Source organism: Thunnus albacares, chromosome 6 (genome assembly GCF_914725855.1).
Source record: "Thunnus albacares chromosome 6, fThuAlb1.1, whole genome shotgun sequence".
Lineage (NCBI taxonomy): Eukaryota > Metazoa > Chordata > Actinopteri > Scombriformes > Scombridae > Thunnus > Thunnus albacares.
Window position 1 is genome coordinate 34,442,691 of NC_058111.1, and position 13,676 is coordinate 34,456,366.

Sequence of the window (13,676 nt, forward strand, 5' to 3'; positions counted from 1 at the left end):
AATTTAACAGTGTACTTCATCCTCATACCGTGTGTGTCAGTGTGTCAGCCAGGTCAGGGTTTACCGAAACATGGCAGAGAAAAGAAAAAAGCTAGACATCAGGACATTTTTGTAGGCTCACACCACCACTCTGTAAATAGGAAGACCCCTGTATTAGTTGATAATGTCGTTGAAAATGAATGAAGCGCTAATACAAATGTATTAATAATTGTGCCATTAGATAACAATAGTAGAACAATCTGTGGAGGGCAGCAGCAGCAGTTTACAGAGGGAAAGAGTCTCAGGTAAGGTTCCACAGTTGTACTAAGACAGGCCCTGTCATTTTGAGTAAACAAGTTACAGAAAAAGGGAAAATGGAGATGAATGCCCACTATGAAAAATGCTTGCTGGTTTTTGTTTTAGATGGACAACGTTACCTTTTAAGTGAAGCTTACAGTATCACTGTGCTGTTTGAGTGTTGTTTTGGGTACCTGCATATGTGGCTCTGTAAAAAAGGTAAATATGTACAGTGATGGATGAAAAGTGATTTATTAATATATATTTTAAGCTACTATTAATGTATGTGTCTGTTACAGCAATTAATTTGATATACATTGTTGATATTATTGATGTTTCCTCCAGAAAATGTTCTTGAGAAAATTCCATGTTTGTGATTGCCCCCTAAGTTGTAATGAGATCTGCATCCTTTCCCTCCGGTACTAAGTTTGGAGTGCAGCTGGAGTGGATCCAGAGAAGCACATTTTTCGAATCAACTGCAATCTCCAGGCCCTCCAGTGCTTGTCCTTAATTTGGAGTGAAGAGAAATGAGCTTTAGGGACTTTCATTTCCTTGGAGCTTGCCACATATTCTTAACTTAGTGAGAGGGGGTATTGCAGTTGATGCGAGGGGGGACTGAGTACACAAACTCCAGTTCCTACAGTGTTTGTCCTAAAAGTCCTAGACAGACCAGTTGTCATCCTCAGAGACCCTATCTGAAAGGGACCTGAGGACAGTCAGGTATGGTCATATTGTACTGTCTGACTCATATTGTCTGAATGTAATTTGGGTTCAGTCCAATTCTTGATTACCAAGAGGGCCGTTGAAGACCTCTAATGTGGTAAATGTCACCTACTAACAACAAAACAAAATCAATGTCACTTACCAACCATAAACAAAATGAAACATAACAAATGCTATAAAGCCTATGTTCAGAACAAACCAGCATGCTGCAAGTAAAGCTAGGTATCCACTTATATTATTTCTTCCAAAATAAATTTAAAATTAAATGTACAATGTGTTGAGATCAGTCAGCTACAGTTAAAATAAAGTAACCTAGAAAACTCAGACCTTCTGGATATAGGCTAGTAGTGTTTCCGCAGCTTTTGTTTTTGCTACACCATACACCATGTCCTTACTCTCTGTACTACAGGTGTTTTCCCCACCGCATTTAAGCAGGCTCAAGTCACCCCACTGCTCAAAAAGCCTACACTCAACCCAGCCCAGGTTGAAAACTACAGACCGGTTTCACTCCTGCCCTTTCTGTCAAAAATACTTGAGCGCACAATCTTAAACCAAGTCTCTGAATTCCTTTCCAAGAATAACCTGTACAACCAAAATCAATCCGGCTTTAAACAGGGTCACTCTACCGAGGCTGCACTCCTGTCGGTTATGGAATTACTACGCTCAGCTGGAGCTGCTGGTCAGTCCTCAGCCCTTTTGCTACTGGACCTGTCAGCTGCCTTTGACACAGTTAAACACCAAATCCTCCTCTCCACACTCACTGAGGTTGGTATTTCAGGATCCACCCTCCGCTGGTTCATGTCCTACCTTTCATTTTAGAGTACCTTGGAGGGGAGAAGTGTCCAAACTGCACAACTTATCCACAGGGGTTCCTCAAGGGTCAGTGCTTGGTCACCTTCTTTTCTTATTATACACCACCTCACTTTGTGCAATCATCCACTCCCATGGTTTCTCATACCATTGCTATGCTGACGACACCCAGCCCCTCCTGTCATTCCTGCTGGAAGACCACACAGTCTCGGCTAGGATCTCGTCATGTCTTGCCAATATACCAGTATGGATGAAAGAACGCCACCTTCAGCTTAACTTTAGGAGCTTAACCGAGCTCCTTATCATGCCAGCCAGTCCTTCCATACAACAAAACATCAGCATCCAGCTTGAATCAACCCAACTCATGCCCACAAAGTCTGCCCGGAACTTGGGTGTCATGATCAATGACCAACTAACCCTTAAGGTTCACGTGGCCTCAGTTGCTCAATCGTGACGGTTCACCCTGTACAACATCAGGAAGATCAGACCCTACCTGTCTGAGCTTGCAGCACAACTCTATGAGAGCTGGTACAAGCTCTCATAATATCACACATTGACTACTGCAACTCTTTACTTGCAGGCCTCCCTGCATGTACATTCAAACCTCTGCAGATGATCCAGAACGCAGTGGCACCTCTGGTCTTCAATCAGCCCAAAACAGCATGTCACCCCACTGTTGATATCCCTCCACTGGCTCCCAGTTGCTGCCTGCATCAAATTCAAAACCCTGACACTTGCTTACAAAACAGCAACTAAAATGTCTCCTGCCTGCCTACCTCATTCAGGCCTATACCCCTTCCCACTCACTAGGCTCTGCCAATGAAAGGCGCCTGGTACCACCACCAAAGCAGGGCCCTAAGTCACTAGCTAGACTCTTCTCCTCTGTAGTTCCCTGGTGGTGGAATGAGTTACCAAACTCTGTTCGATCTGCAGAGTCCCTCTCGATCTGTAAGAAAAGACTAAAGACCCAGCTCTTTCGCGAACACCTCTGCACTTGATGGACTGCAGGTAGAGAAAAAACAAAACAAAAAAACAAAAAGAAAAACTTGCTTCTATGCAAGCTATGCACTCTATGCATTGCGTTGATGCACTACCTGTTGGCATCTACGTCCTATCCTTAGCGTCTGCTAAATGAAAAATGTAAATGTAAATGTACTGGGCACACAAAGATGAAACTGATAGTACCATCCAGAGTCAGATTGTACAATAAACACATGCTGTTTAAGTAACAAAGTACGTTTTATAGAACAAACAAAATTTTAAAAAACTAGACTTCACATTTGTAATTTGTTTGTTTGGGAGGCCCCTGAAGGCCACTGGGCTCTCAGCAGCCACTTCGTTTGGATAATGAATAGCTACCAGCTCCACTGTATATGCCTCAGCCAGTCAGAGGTCAGAACAAGCAGTGGTATCTAACATTGTCTTTTCAGGCTAATTTATCCTAGTTTTAAAATAATGTCTTTTAGATTTTTCCCTCTGTTTTTGAAATATTCCCCATCATCAGCAGTTTCTTGCAAGTCTACATTGTTGATGAAGTCTAGTCAAGACAAAGCCACAAATGTGATTCATTTTATTAACAGTCTAAGGAACTGTTTAAAGCAGAATTTTTCAAAAAACTTAAGAAATTACACTCTGTATAAGATATGTTCATGTGCTCACACAGTGTTGAGAGCTGCAGAATGTCCACAAGTCTATCTAGCCAAACCAAACCTTCCATGTATTTTAGGGACACAGATCTTTAACTTTTAATGAGATGTACTTGTCCATTGTTGAAAGGTGAAAGTGTCTGTGCTTTGGGTCTATACTCATGTTCTTCTCTAATTAACATGGCGGAGGCACCCAGAAGGCCGACTCTGCCCCACCTCTCCTCTCCTTCAGTTACCTTCAGTGTCTCCTGGCACTTTTCCATCTTTTGCTGCAGTCATGTCCTTTACCTAATTATATCTGTAATTAATATCGTGCTCAGAATTTTCTGCTTTCAGAGCAGTGGGCACTGGCAAGGGTATCTGAAGACCCACAATACAGATATGTTGCATAAATGAAAACACTAATGATTTAATGTTTAATGTTAATGCTGCTCTTAGAGCCTTAACAATGTTATTTTAGTGGTGCTAAAAGTATTTGTCTGACCCTGCTTTCACACCAAATGCATAAGTGCAACATTGGAAAGAAGAAGGCCACAATAGAGAGATTAGTATTAGTACAGTACTGCTTTGATGTATGAGCTGCAATTTGCCACGTTTTGCAACCAAAGTTAAACTTAATGAACTTTGAAGCCAAATATACTGACCTCCATATCACATGTCTGATGGCATTCTGGCTTTGACAAGGGGTTGAAGTTATGAGAGAGAGTTTCACTTTAGAGAAAAATTAAGGCATAGTCAATATTGTGCATCTCTGGATTTATCTGACTGCTTTCTATTATAGAAACTATAAGAGAAAATGGAGAAAACAACTTAAAAAATTGGTATTGTGATTTTAGAAAAAAATTCTTTACTCAAGGTCCATTTAGTAGCTTCTACTGGACCTTTTAAGTGCATCCAATGGTCTTCCTCAGCAAATGGAGTTTTCTTAGATGTCATGGAGTCAGCAAAGTTGACAGTAACTCAACACATTTAACTGAGTAAACTCCATCTAATGAGCAAGACTGAAATGTGATGGGAAGCTATGGAAAAAGCTGGTAAGTTATTTTTCTTCTTCATGCTTGACCTTGGAAACTAATGTTTAACTCTATGAAAAATCTTCATAAAGGTTTTTGTCGGCTCACAGATTCCAAATAAAAAGATTAATTCAATCAGATGGTGTTGTAACCTGATATGTATATTATAACTGAATCAGAACGTACGCCTATGAGTCATGGCATACACAAAAAACATCTTTTCCTCACAATTTTTACTTTACATCTTTCAAGAGAAAGCTGAAACAAAATAAAAGTGCAGAGTGCAAAACAGTTTCAAAAAATTCAAGCCTGGAGACAATTCAATAGCAGCTCAAATCAGATCATTATTTTATAATCCCAACATTTTCTGACAAAATCAACATAAATGCAGATTAATGACGACAACTGTGTGATAGACTATATCAACATTAAAAATGAGTGATTACAAAGTTATAGGTAACAGGAGGTTGCCTGACTGCAAGCACACACAGTCAATTGCTCTGCCCATTAAACCTCTGTTAAGTCCTCCCCTGCTTTCAGAGATCACCTATGCTGTGTTCTAATGCAGCCAAATTCATGATCTAGTTTATTCATTTACATGTCTTTCTTTTTCTGTTGTTAGACAACAGAGCAAGTAAGAAGTTGATAGAAATTTGGTCAAAGCTCATACCAGCAGTCACTGCAAGCTGCTGGCTCCTGAACAAATCTATAGCCTATTTTCTGTGATTACAACACACTTTAATGACAGCAGCTGTGTAATATATCAACCTTTACATCATCATGTTTTATTTCCTCAGCTTGTAGCACTTTAACTTGTTCTAATAGATCTTTGACTAAACATCTGCAACTCTGTGTGTAACAGATATTATGATTTATCCAGCGCAGCCCCAGTATGACATGATATCATAGACTATAAAAAATAATGGGTGTAGCCACCATGACATCACCCATTGGTTTGTGGACTCCCATTTTGAAGCCTCGAGTTTGCATTTTGACCGTTGCCATCTTGGATTTTTGGAGCCAGAAGTGACCATATTTGGAAGAGAGGTTGGAGCTTATCCTAATGCTGGCTGCTAGCTTGGTTAGCACTGTGCAGTCACAGTCTATGATTAACTGTGATAATGCTAATGCTAATTTCAACTAGCAAAAAAACAAGCCTTAAAGCCATTAAAATAAAATGTGCTCAACGAAAAAAAACCTGAACATCTAACTCCTTAGAGGGTCTTTTAGTACAACCAAATGCTGAACAAAACTTCTTTAGGCAACCAAAGTGTTACAGTTACCTTCCATGAACTGAAAATACACTGAAATAGCGGTGGCTATGCCTATTCTCTATGAATCTGGGGTTACACCATGGTTATGTTAGATCACCAACATTGTCGCTGTGGAAGCAACTTGCCTCTGATGGCACCCACTTGTCACTCAAAGGGGCCACACTCTTAATTATGCATAACTTTAAACCTTAATACAATTAAAACAGGTGAGTTATATAAAAATTCACCTCCCGTACAATTGTCATGAAAGGACAAATTAGCTCTAGAGACCAAAATTGTTTTTTGTACCAGGCTGTAAACATGTTTATTTCTGCTGTAAAGTTGGGCATTTTAACATGTGTTTATGGGGATTGACTCGCTTTTGGAGCCAAACTCAAGTGGCCATTCAAGGTACTGCAGTTTTTGGCACAATGCATTGGCTTCATTTTTCAGCCCTGGAGGTTGCTGTCTGTATGATATACAGTAAGAGAATTCAACAGCTGCTTTGGGATTCCTCACTGCATCAAAATAGAGTAGTGATGAGGCAGGGCATTTGTGACTCCTGGTGGCAAAAAAGACAACAGCATGTTGGATTTTACAGAGGCTGGAGGATACTGCATGCAACCAAACCAAAGTGGAAAGGTGGACACTTTGAAGTTCTACCACTGTAGTAATTTTTAAGATATTTCACTTAAAGCCAAAACATTCAAACATCAGATGAAAACTCAGATCATTAAAGTGAATGGGATTCATCCCCTGGGTACCTTGGATGTCCAAATAGTACGTGAGTTTCAATCTGGGCCAAAGTGGTCAACAACCAACTGACAATGCCATCTCTTGAGCCATGCAGCTAGCATGGCTAATAAAAAAATACTCCCATGGTCAATATAGCACTATATCAATTAGTGTTTATTTGCCTCGGCAGACTTAAGCTGATTTAAGGTTAGGTATCTGTGATTGTTTGCTTTTTAAGGTACTTTCTGTATTATTAAGTGCCAAATTGGTTATATCAGAGTTTTCCAGTCACAATTACAACTTGGATGCTGACATGAACTGTACTTACAATTTAGAAAAACAATGAATCAGCTTCAACTTGTTCTGTTGATTTATCTGTGCTAATACTTTCTGTACTGTATGTGCTCGTTCTCCAGCTCCTCTGCAGCAACAGTAAAGAGGCTCAGAGCCATATTGGAGAAGTTCACAGGGCTTATCCATAATACAGAAAAAAAGTGTTGCCTTCCTCCCTCTCCTTCACTACGTGCATTTGTCATCAAAGCCTGACACAAGTGCTTTAAAGCAAGTACTGGGGGGTTGCCATGGCTACAAAGTCACCCTGTGGGCTTGGCCATCTATTGAGGTTTTCCATTCTCCTTTTCTGGCGAGATGAAAATGCACGTGGCCAAACTGTCAGAGCCAAGCTTTTATGACTTCAAAGCCAGGCAGAATCCACAGGAGCTCTGAGACCTTTGTCAGATGGCAATGTGCTGCATTCCTCAAGCCCTGTTGACATTCACAATTTGCCTCTCAGACCTTAGCAACAAGGAGACTCAGGCTGCTGCATTTTGAAAATAGACGCTCTCTCATCTCACTCCTGGGCTTGTGCACATGGAGCCATTACGCAGAGAAAGGACAAATCTCCCTTAATTTAGCATTTGGTCCTGGTTCACTGAAGTGAATAGATGCTCACTGACAGGCATCACAACAGCTCTCTTCTTCCTTTATGTATTCATTTGTGGGGCTCGAACCCATTGCCTGACTCAGACAATGTGCCAGACATGCAGGCTATTTATAGGTCAGCTACAAAGTGCAGGGCATGGATTTGCTCACTTCAGGACTTTGATTCATCTAACACGAATTGATGACCTACATATACTTTGCTCACTGTAATGAATTCTCTTCTGTAGGTCACGGCTTCAAGTTTGGACCTATCATTGGCAAGCTGCTGTGTGAGCTCACCCTGGGAGAAGTGCCATCCTATGACCTTTCACCTTTCCGAATTAAACGCTTCCAGGCTAACACCAAATCAGCTTTGTAGAACCAGGACGTCAACATATCATCAAGACCTGTGGTATGACTGACTGATTGTAATTTGACAGAGTATGAAACACATAGAGATCATGCTGTTTTGATCTGCTGCTTAATTTGATGTTGTCAGTTTGTGTTTCCACATGGTGTAATCGATTAGCACTCAAGCGATTGTAATGAAACCATTCAGTACATTTACATCTACATTTCTTCAACATTTTGGGAACTACTTATTTGCTTTTTTGCTGAGAGTGAGATGAGAAGATTGAAGATTGATCTTCTCATCTCGTTTCCCTCAAAACGTCATGTTTAAAAGAAACCCAGTGTAGGTATTAGAGAGGAGATTTCTCCTGGTTAAAGCAGATTTCCTAGCCACGTATACTCCGGCAGATGAAAGGAAAGATCATTACATGTAGCAATGCATCCTTGTATTCAAAACAATTTATTTTAAAGTAAGATTAAAACAAACAGTCAAAATAAGTTGATTTTCAATGCTGAACTTTTAGAAAATTCTGATATTTTTGCACTTTTAAGAGTAACTTAACACCAGGCTGAAAATCAGTGTTTCACATCCCTCTCTAGTTGAACATTTCCTTCTGTTTCACTTTTGACTATCAGAATTGTGCTCTGTAGCCACACCCAAAAGTGATGTCAGTATACTGACATCATAGAGTACACTTCTACATCACTACAGTGAAGTGAAAAGATGAACCACTAGCAGTGCCCAAATACAAGATTTTCAGCTGATGTTAAGTTGCTCTTTAAACGAAAATCTACCACCTCTTCAGAGCCTAACTTCTTACTGCCCTGTCAGCCCTCAGACACACAAGCGGAAAAAAAAACAGGGAACAGTGCATAGTATCACTACCTCAGTTAAAATAAAGTAATGCTTCCAAAATAAGGTCAGTGGTAGGGGAGAAATCTGATTACTGACCTGCTGCAAGTGACCAGCTTACTATAGTGCATGTAAATTTGTTATCCCATAACCTGGTTTCTCTGAGTAACTAGGTTTCTTGTGTTCATGTACACGTTCTGAGTGACTGAGATGGAACTGGTTAGTGATGAAACATGAATACCAGCATGTCACCATGAGCAGTCTACCTCAGAGCTGCAATTGGAGCTACAGAGCTTGCATATCATGTAGTATTTGTCCTCTTCACTATTGTCTTAATACTGCACAATTAATCTGCTGTATGACATCCAAATTACATTATACAGATTGACATTAATGAATGAAGGAAGGAAGGAAGGAAGGAAGGAAGGAAGGAAGGAAAAATGACCTGTAAAATTTAGAAGTCTAGATGTTCTCCAAAGCAGCATAAAGTAATGAACTGAATAAACTAATACTGCCTTGATTTTGACCAGAATTCCAACATTGACAACTACAACTACATTCTAACATTGTTATGTAATTGTAAATTCACTGATCTGTGACAAGTAATAAAAAAACTATAATCTTATTGGCTTGTATGATTTCATGCATCAGTAAACCTCCCTCTTGCTGCCTTCCCAGCATTCAGCGTTTTGCCACCTAAGTACATGGTTAAAAAGACATCAGCAGTGAGCCATTTGTCTATGCGAAGCCAGCTGCGTGCTCAGGCTTCAGAGGTGGCCTATTGCCTGGATCTATTTCCCCATGTACCGGTAAGCATTTTAATCACTAATCAGACGGCCTATTACAATGGATGCCAACCAAGGCCATCAGCGGGAATGGGAAAATTATGCAGCGAAACACTACAGTTCAGCAAACCATTTGCTCCCTTGCCTCTAAGTGACTTCAGATGGATTGCAAAGGGCCATTATGCAAATTGGAAGAATTAGAAGAACATTAAACATGCAAATGCAAATATTCAACCACCAATAATCATCAAGCAGGACCAACTGAAACACCTCTCTGGGACAATGTCTAGCTTGTGGAATTCCACAAAGCTTTGATAAAAAGCCAACTTTTGTTCTCCTACACATTGATTGATTGATTGACTTTATTTGATACTTTAAAAAGAAAACATTATCAGCCATCTTCTCGTACACATTCTTACAAAGTTATCAAGGATTATTTCCACTGTGGTCCTTATGAACATTATTTGGGGTGCAAGCATCAGATTGCTGCTCAGTTAGTTCTCTAAGGTGTGTGTGTGTGTGTGTGCGTGTGCGTGTGCGTGTGCGTGTGTGTGTGTGTGTGTGTGTGTGTGTGTGTGTGTGTGTGTCTCTGGTCAGTGCAGCTGACTTTATCTTCTGTCAATGTGTGTAACATGAGTGATCTGGATGTGTGCAGCATGCTTTTAAATAAGTCTTTAATATTATTTACAAATGTGTTGTATATTGTCTCTTTCCCGCTGTAGACAATAACATTAGTTTTTTTTTGTTTGCTGGCTGTTGGGTGACGCTCTACATCTATAAACTACAAGTGAGACTGGTGCAACAGTGGATTGTGCTACAGGAAGCCGTTTAATCCTTTTTTGTGGAGTTTCAGTCAGCACCATCAAACCTGCAGCACACACTGTCAATACTGCTAGTTAGCTAGGAAGCTCATCCACTCATAATGGGCAAGTGTTAGTTTTAGCAAAAACTTAAATCATTTTCTAACTGGTTAATCTCTGCCATTGATCTGTGTCCAGATCACATTAATTGATTAATTATATTACTAGAAATTGTTATATGCTGCTGGGGAGTACTGATAGAAATACAATATGTCAATAAATTCATGTATTTAATAAATAATTGTAGGCCTTATAGTCTACTGGTTTTCAGTCATTCTTTGACCGGTATGACTGTGAAAACTTATTAAATTGCATTCTAAGTGGTATTAAAAAGGTCTTTGAAGTTTAGCAAACACTGTAGAAACCCTGAAAAAGTTTGAGAACCGCTGCTGTGTAATGTTTGTAGGTATATGCTTGTAACCTCTGCACATTTTCATGTTGTCAAAGGAGCTGACTGAATGTCAGCAGCTTTAATGCTACACTTGAGCTCAGCATTTAACTCTGTCCCATGAAACAAAGTAGCAGCATGTTTAATCTTTTACACAAACCAACCATGACCTTCTTCAAATAACACATTAGGGAGCACTTTAGGGAGCCAGGCTCTGTCTTGTGCAGTGCATCAGTGTACACATGCAGTGTGTATGTATGCATTGCCCAGTACAGCCACACAGACCAGTGGGAGCTGCCCAGTTCCAACCTGTTCCACAGTGAGCCTCACCATGCTGACTAGTCCAATTCCTCTGGGTTATGTGCCTCACTCCAGAGACACCTTCAGGTTACTGCTGCCCCTGTAAATATTCATCACTGCTTCAACTCTGTTTGCATTCTGGGAAAATGTCACTTATGATCTCAAGCTTGCGTTTGCCTGAAACCTCCATGACAGCAGTGGCAGATTTTCTGCACAACAGTGAGAGAGAGAACAGATGTGACACTGTGCTGTAAGCTTGGCCAAGTGGAAAATAATTCTGCTGTCATTCTCAGTCTCACAGTTTTGTTTTTTTCTTTTCCATCTTTCCAATGTCACAGCACTGATTTGAGAGATGGTTCTAACTGTTTGCTTCACCCCCTCAGGGACAATCTTCAGCTCACCACTGGTTCTCCTGTTTGTGCCTCTTTATTCTGCTTTGATATTCACAGGGTTTGAAGGAAGATGCATTTGTCTAGGCCACTCAAGCACCTTGTGTGTACTACATGTGTGGACTGCAACAATTATCTACAAACTATCACTTTTAGCAGTGGTTCTTTTAGCAATGTTTAATGCCCCCAATTTCATATCAGACTGTTAATATTAGTCAAAGTAGTGACAAAACTATGAGAACCCATTTCTACCAGCAAAGAATACAGGATGAAAAGTTAGGAGTGATAAAAATAAAAAATACTCCCAGTAAGTTGAAATTAGAGATACTAAGTCATACCTTTTTTTAATTTAAAAAAAGAGATACAAAAATTTGGATTTACTACTCTAAGTCAAAATTTGGATTTCTTATGATTTTTACAGTAAAGAGGAAAAAAATTGATATAGAAGAATGTGACAAACCATCAACAAAAGGTTCAATTGTCAACTACTTTAAACTTTTTTTCCTTAGGTTACATACAGTGTGATAACCTTGCTGACACTAAACAAAAGGATTAAATTTATTATATTGAGAATTATTTTTTTTATTTAAAGTATAATAAATTAAAGGCATTGGCACATATACATTTCCAATTAACATTGTTCCCCATCTTAATTTGATTGTGAGGTTTTGAAATGACTCAAGTTTACCTGAATTAAAAAAAATTAAAAATAAAATTCAGTGTTGATTTTGTTGGAGTACATTTCAAATTCAATTCTCTTCATGTAGGGACTGAGAAAAAGCTAACTAACAAGATTTCACTGATTTAACCAGGTAGTGTCCCTGAAAGTTGAATCTGAGGTTGAAGAACTGAATGTGAAATGAGCTGTGCCACCACTATTTAATGTTTTGTAAACTTTCAAAAACATCAGGATTCATGATATAGAATACAAAACCATTTGAAAAAATTCCCAATTCCTTACAATTCAATTCAAATAGTTGTTCTAAGTGGCCAAAACTTTCAAAAAGTTTAGCACCAGCTGGCACAAATATCTATATCTTCAGCCTCCTCTTCATACAATGAAGACCATTGATGGGTGGAAGTCAGTAAAACACACCATCATTTACCTCCTGCTTTTTCAGACCATCTTGGATCATCCTCTACATCAGCCATTATTCAACCAGTGGGCCTCACAGTGCCATCTAGTGGGCGGTGGAGGCAGTAGTACTGCCAAATGGTTAGATTACTTTTTCTTTTTTTTTTTTGATAATTTACAAAGCTAGTTATTTTTATATCTAAATGTGCTCAAGAATTCACATAATTTCAAAGACCAGTTACGTTTGAATATCACCACTTCAATCACAACACAACATCAGGTAGAGACAAACTAGTTGCCACTGTTAGCTAGCCAACATTCTCTCAGATGCAGTGACACAAAATGACTTGGTTTTTTGAAACAAAAAACAGAAAAAGTGTAAAAGCTCCAAACGTGTAAAAGCTCCAAAGTATGTGGTGATGAAATATGACCCCAAATACATTGAATTTGGATTCATAATGGCAGACAGTGATGCTGAGACAAAATGAGGCGCTAAAACCATTGAAGCTCCAGAGACACTTAAACACAAAGCACCCAAGATGTGTTGGGAAGCCAAAAGAGAATATTTCCTGAGGAAAAGGGCCAAGCTACAGGCACAACAGAAAGTCATCACAACATTAACAACTCAGTCAAAAGCCACTTTGAAAGCTAACTATGTGGTTGCTGCTTATTTTGCCTATTGCTGTGGATATGTGCTGAGAGTTACTGGGGGAGGCAGCTGCAACCAAAATTCAGTCAATACCACTCTCCAATGATACTGTGAGCGGAAGTATTGTTGACATAAGTGATGACATCAAATGCCAACTTGTGGAAAGAATAAAGCCAAGCCCATACTTTGCCATACAGCTGGACGAGTCAACTGACGTTAGCAATGTTGCTTTAATGTTAGTTTTTATAAGATCCCAGTGAGCATTTCCCTTTGAAAAGATGTTTAAAAAATGGCTATGGTCACCAGTGAAAAGAAATTCAAAACAGGTTCAAAAGTGAAAGTTTTTTCACCGACTGTTTTAAGACGTTGATTAAAGATTCACATTTAGACCATATTTCACTGGCTTTCAACTCAGAAATTTGGATGTGGTTTCTCAGTTAGGCTCTGAAATGATGATAGGTTATTATTTGCACATTGTACAGGATGAAAAATTTCACTGTTGCAAATCCCAGTGAAACATGGTTTAGCAAAGAAGGGTTCCCACACCAGGCCTCAAACCCCAGTCTCCCAGACCAAAAATGAAGGCACTGACCACTTAGCCAAAGCTCAGCTCCACTAGACACACACACCTGCAGCTATTCATACATCT

The 13,676-nt window shown here is 39.5% G+C and overlaps 1 protein-coding gene across 1 annotated transcript in view; it reads left to right on the plus strand.

Moving 5' to 3' along the window:
- pipox (pipecolic acid oxidase) overlaps nt 1-12,603 on the plus strand; it is a 50,772-nt gene extending 38,169 nt beyond the window's left edge. The window contains exon 8 of the mRNA XM_044354903.1: nt 7,626-12,603. Within this exon, the coding sequence (XP_044210838.1) occupies nt 7,626-7,756 (131 nt within the window). The 3' untranslated portion in view covers nt 7,757-12,603. The remainder of the gene's footprint in view (nt 1-7,625) is intronic.
- Nucleotides 12,604-13,676: the final 1,073 nt, after the last annotated feature.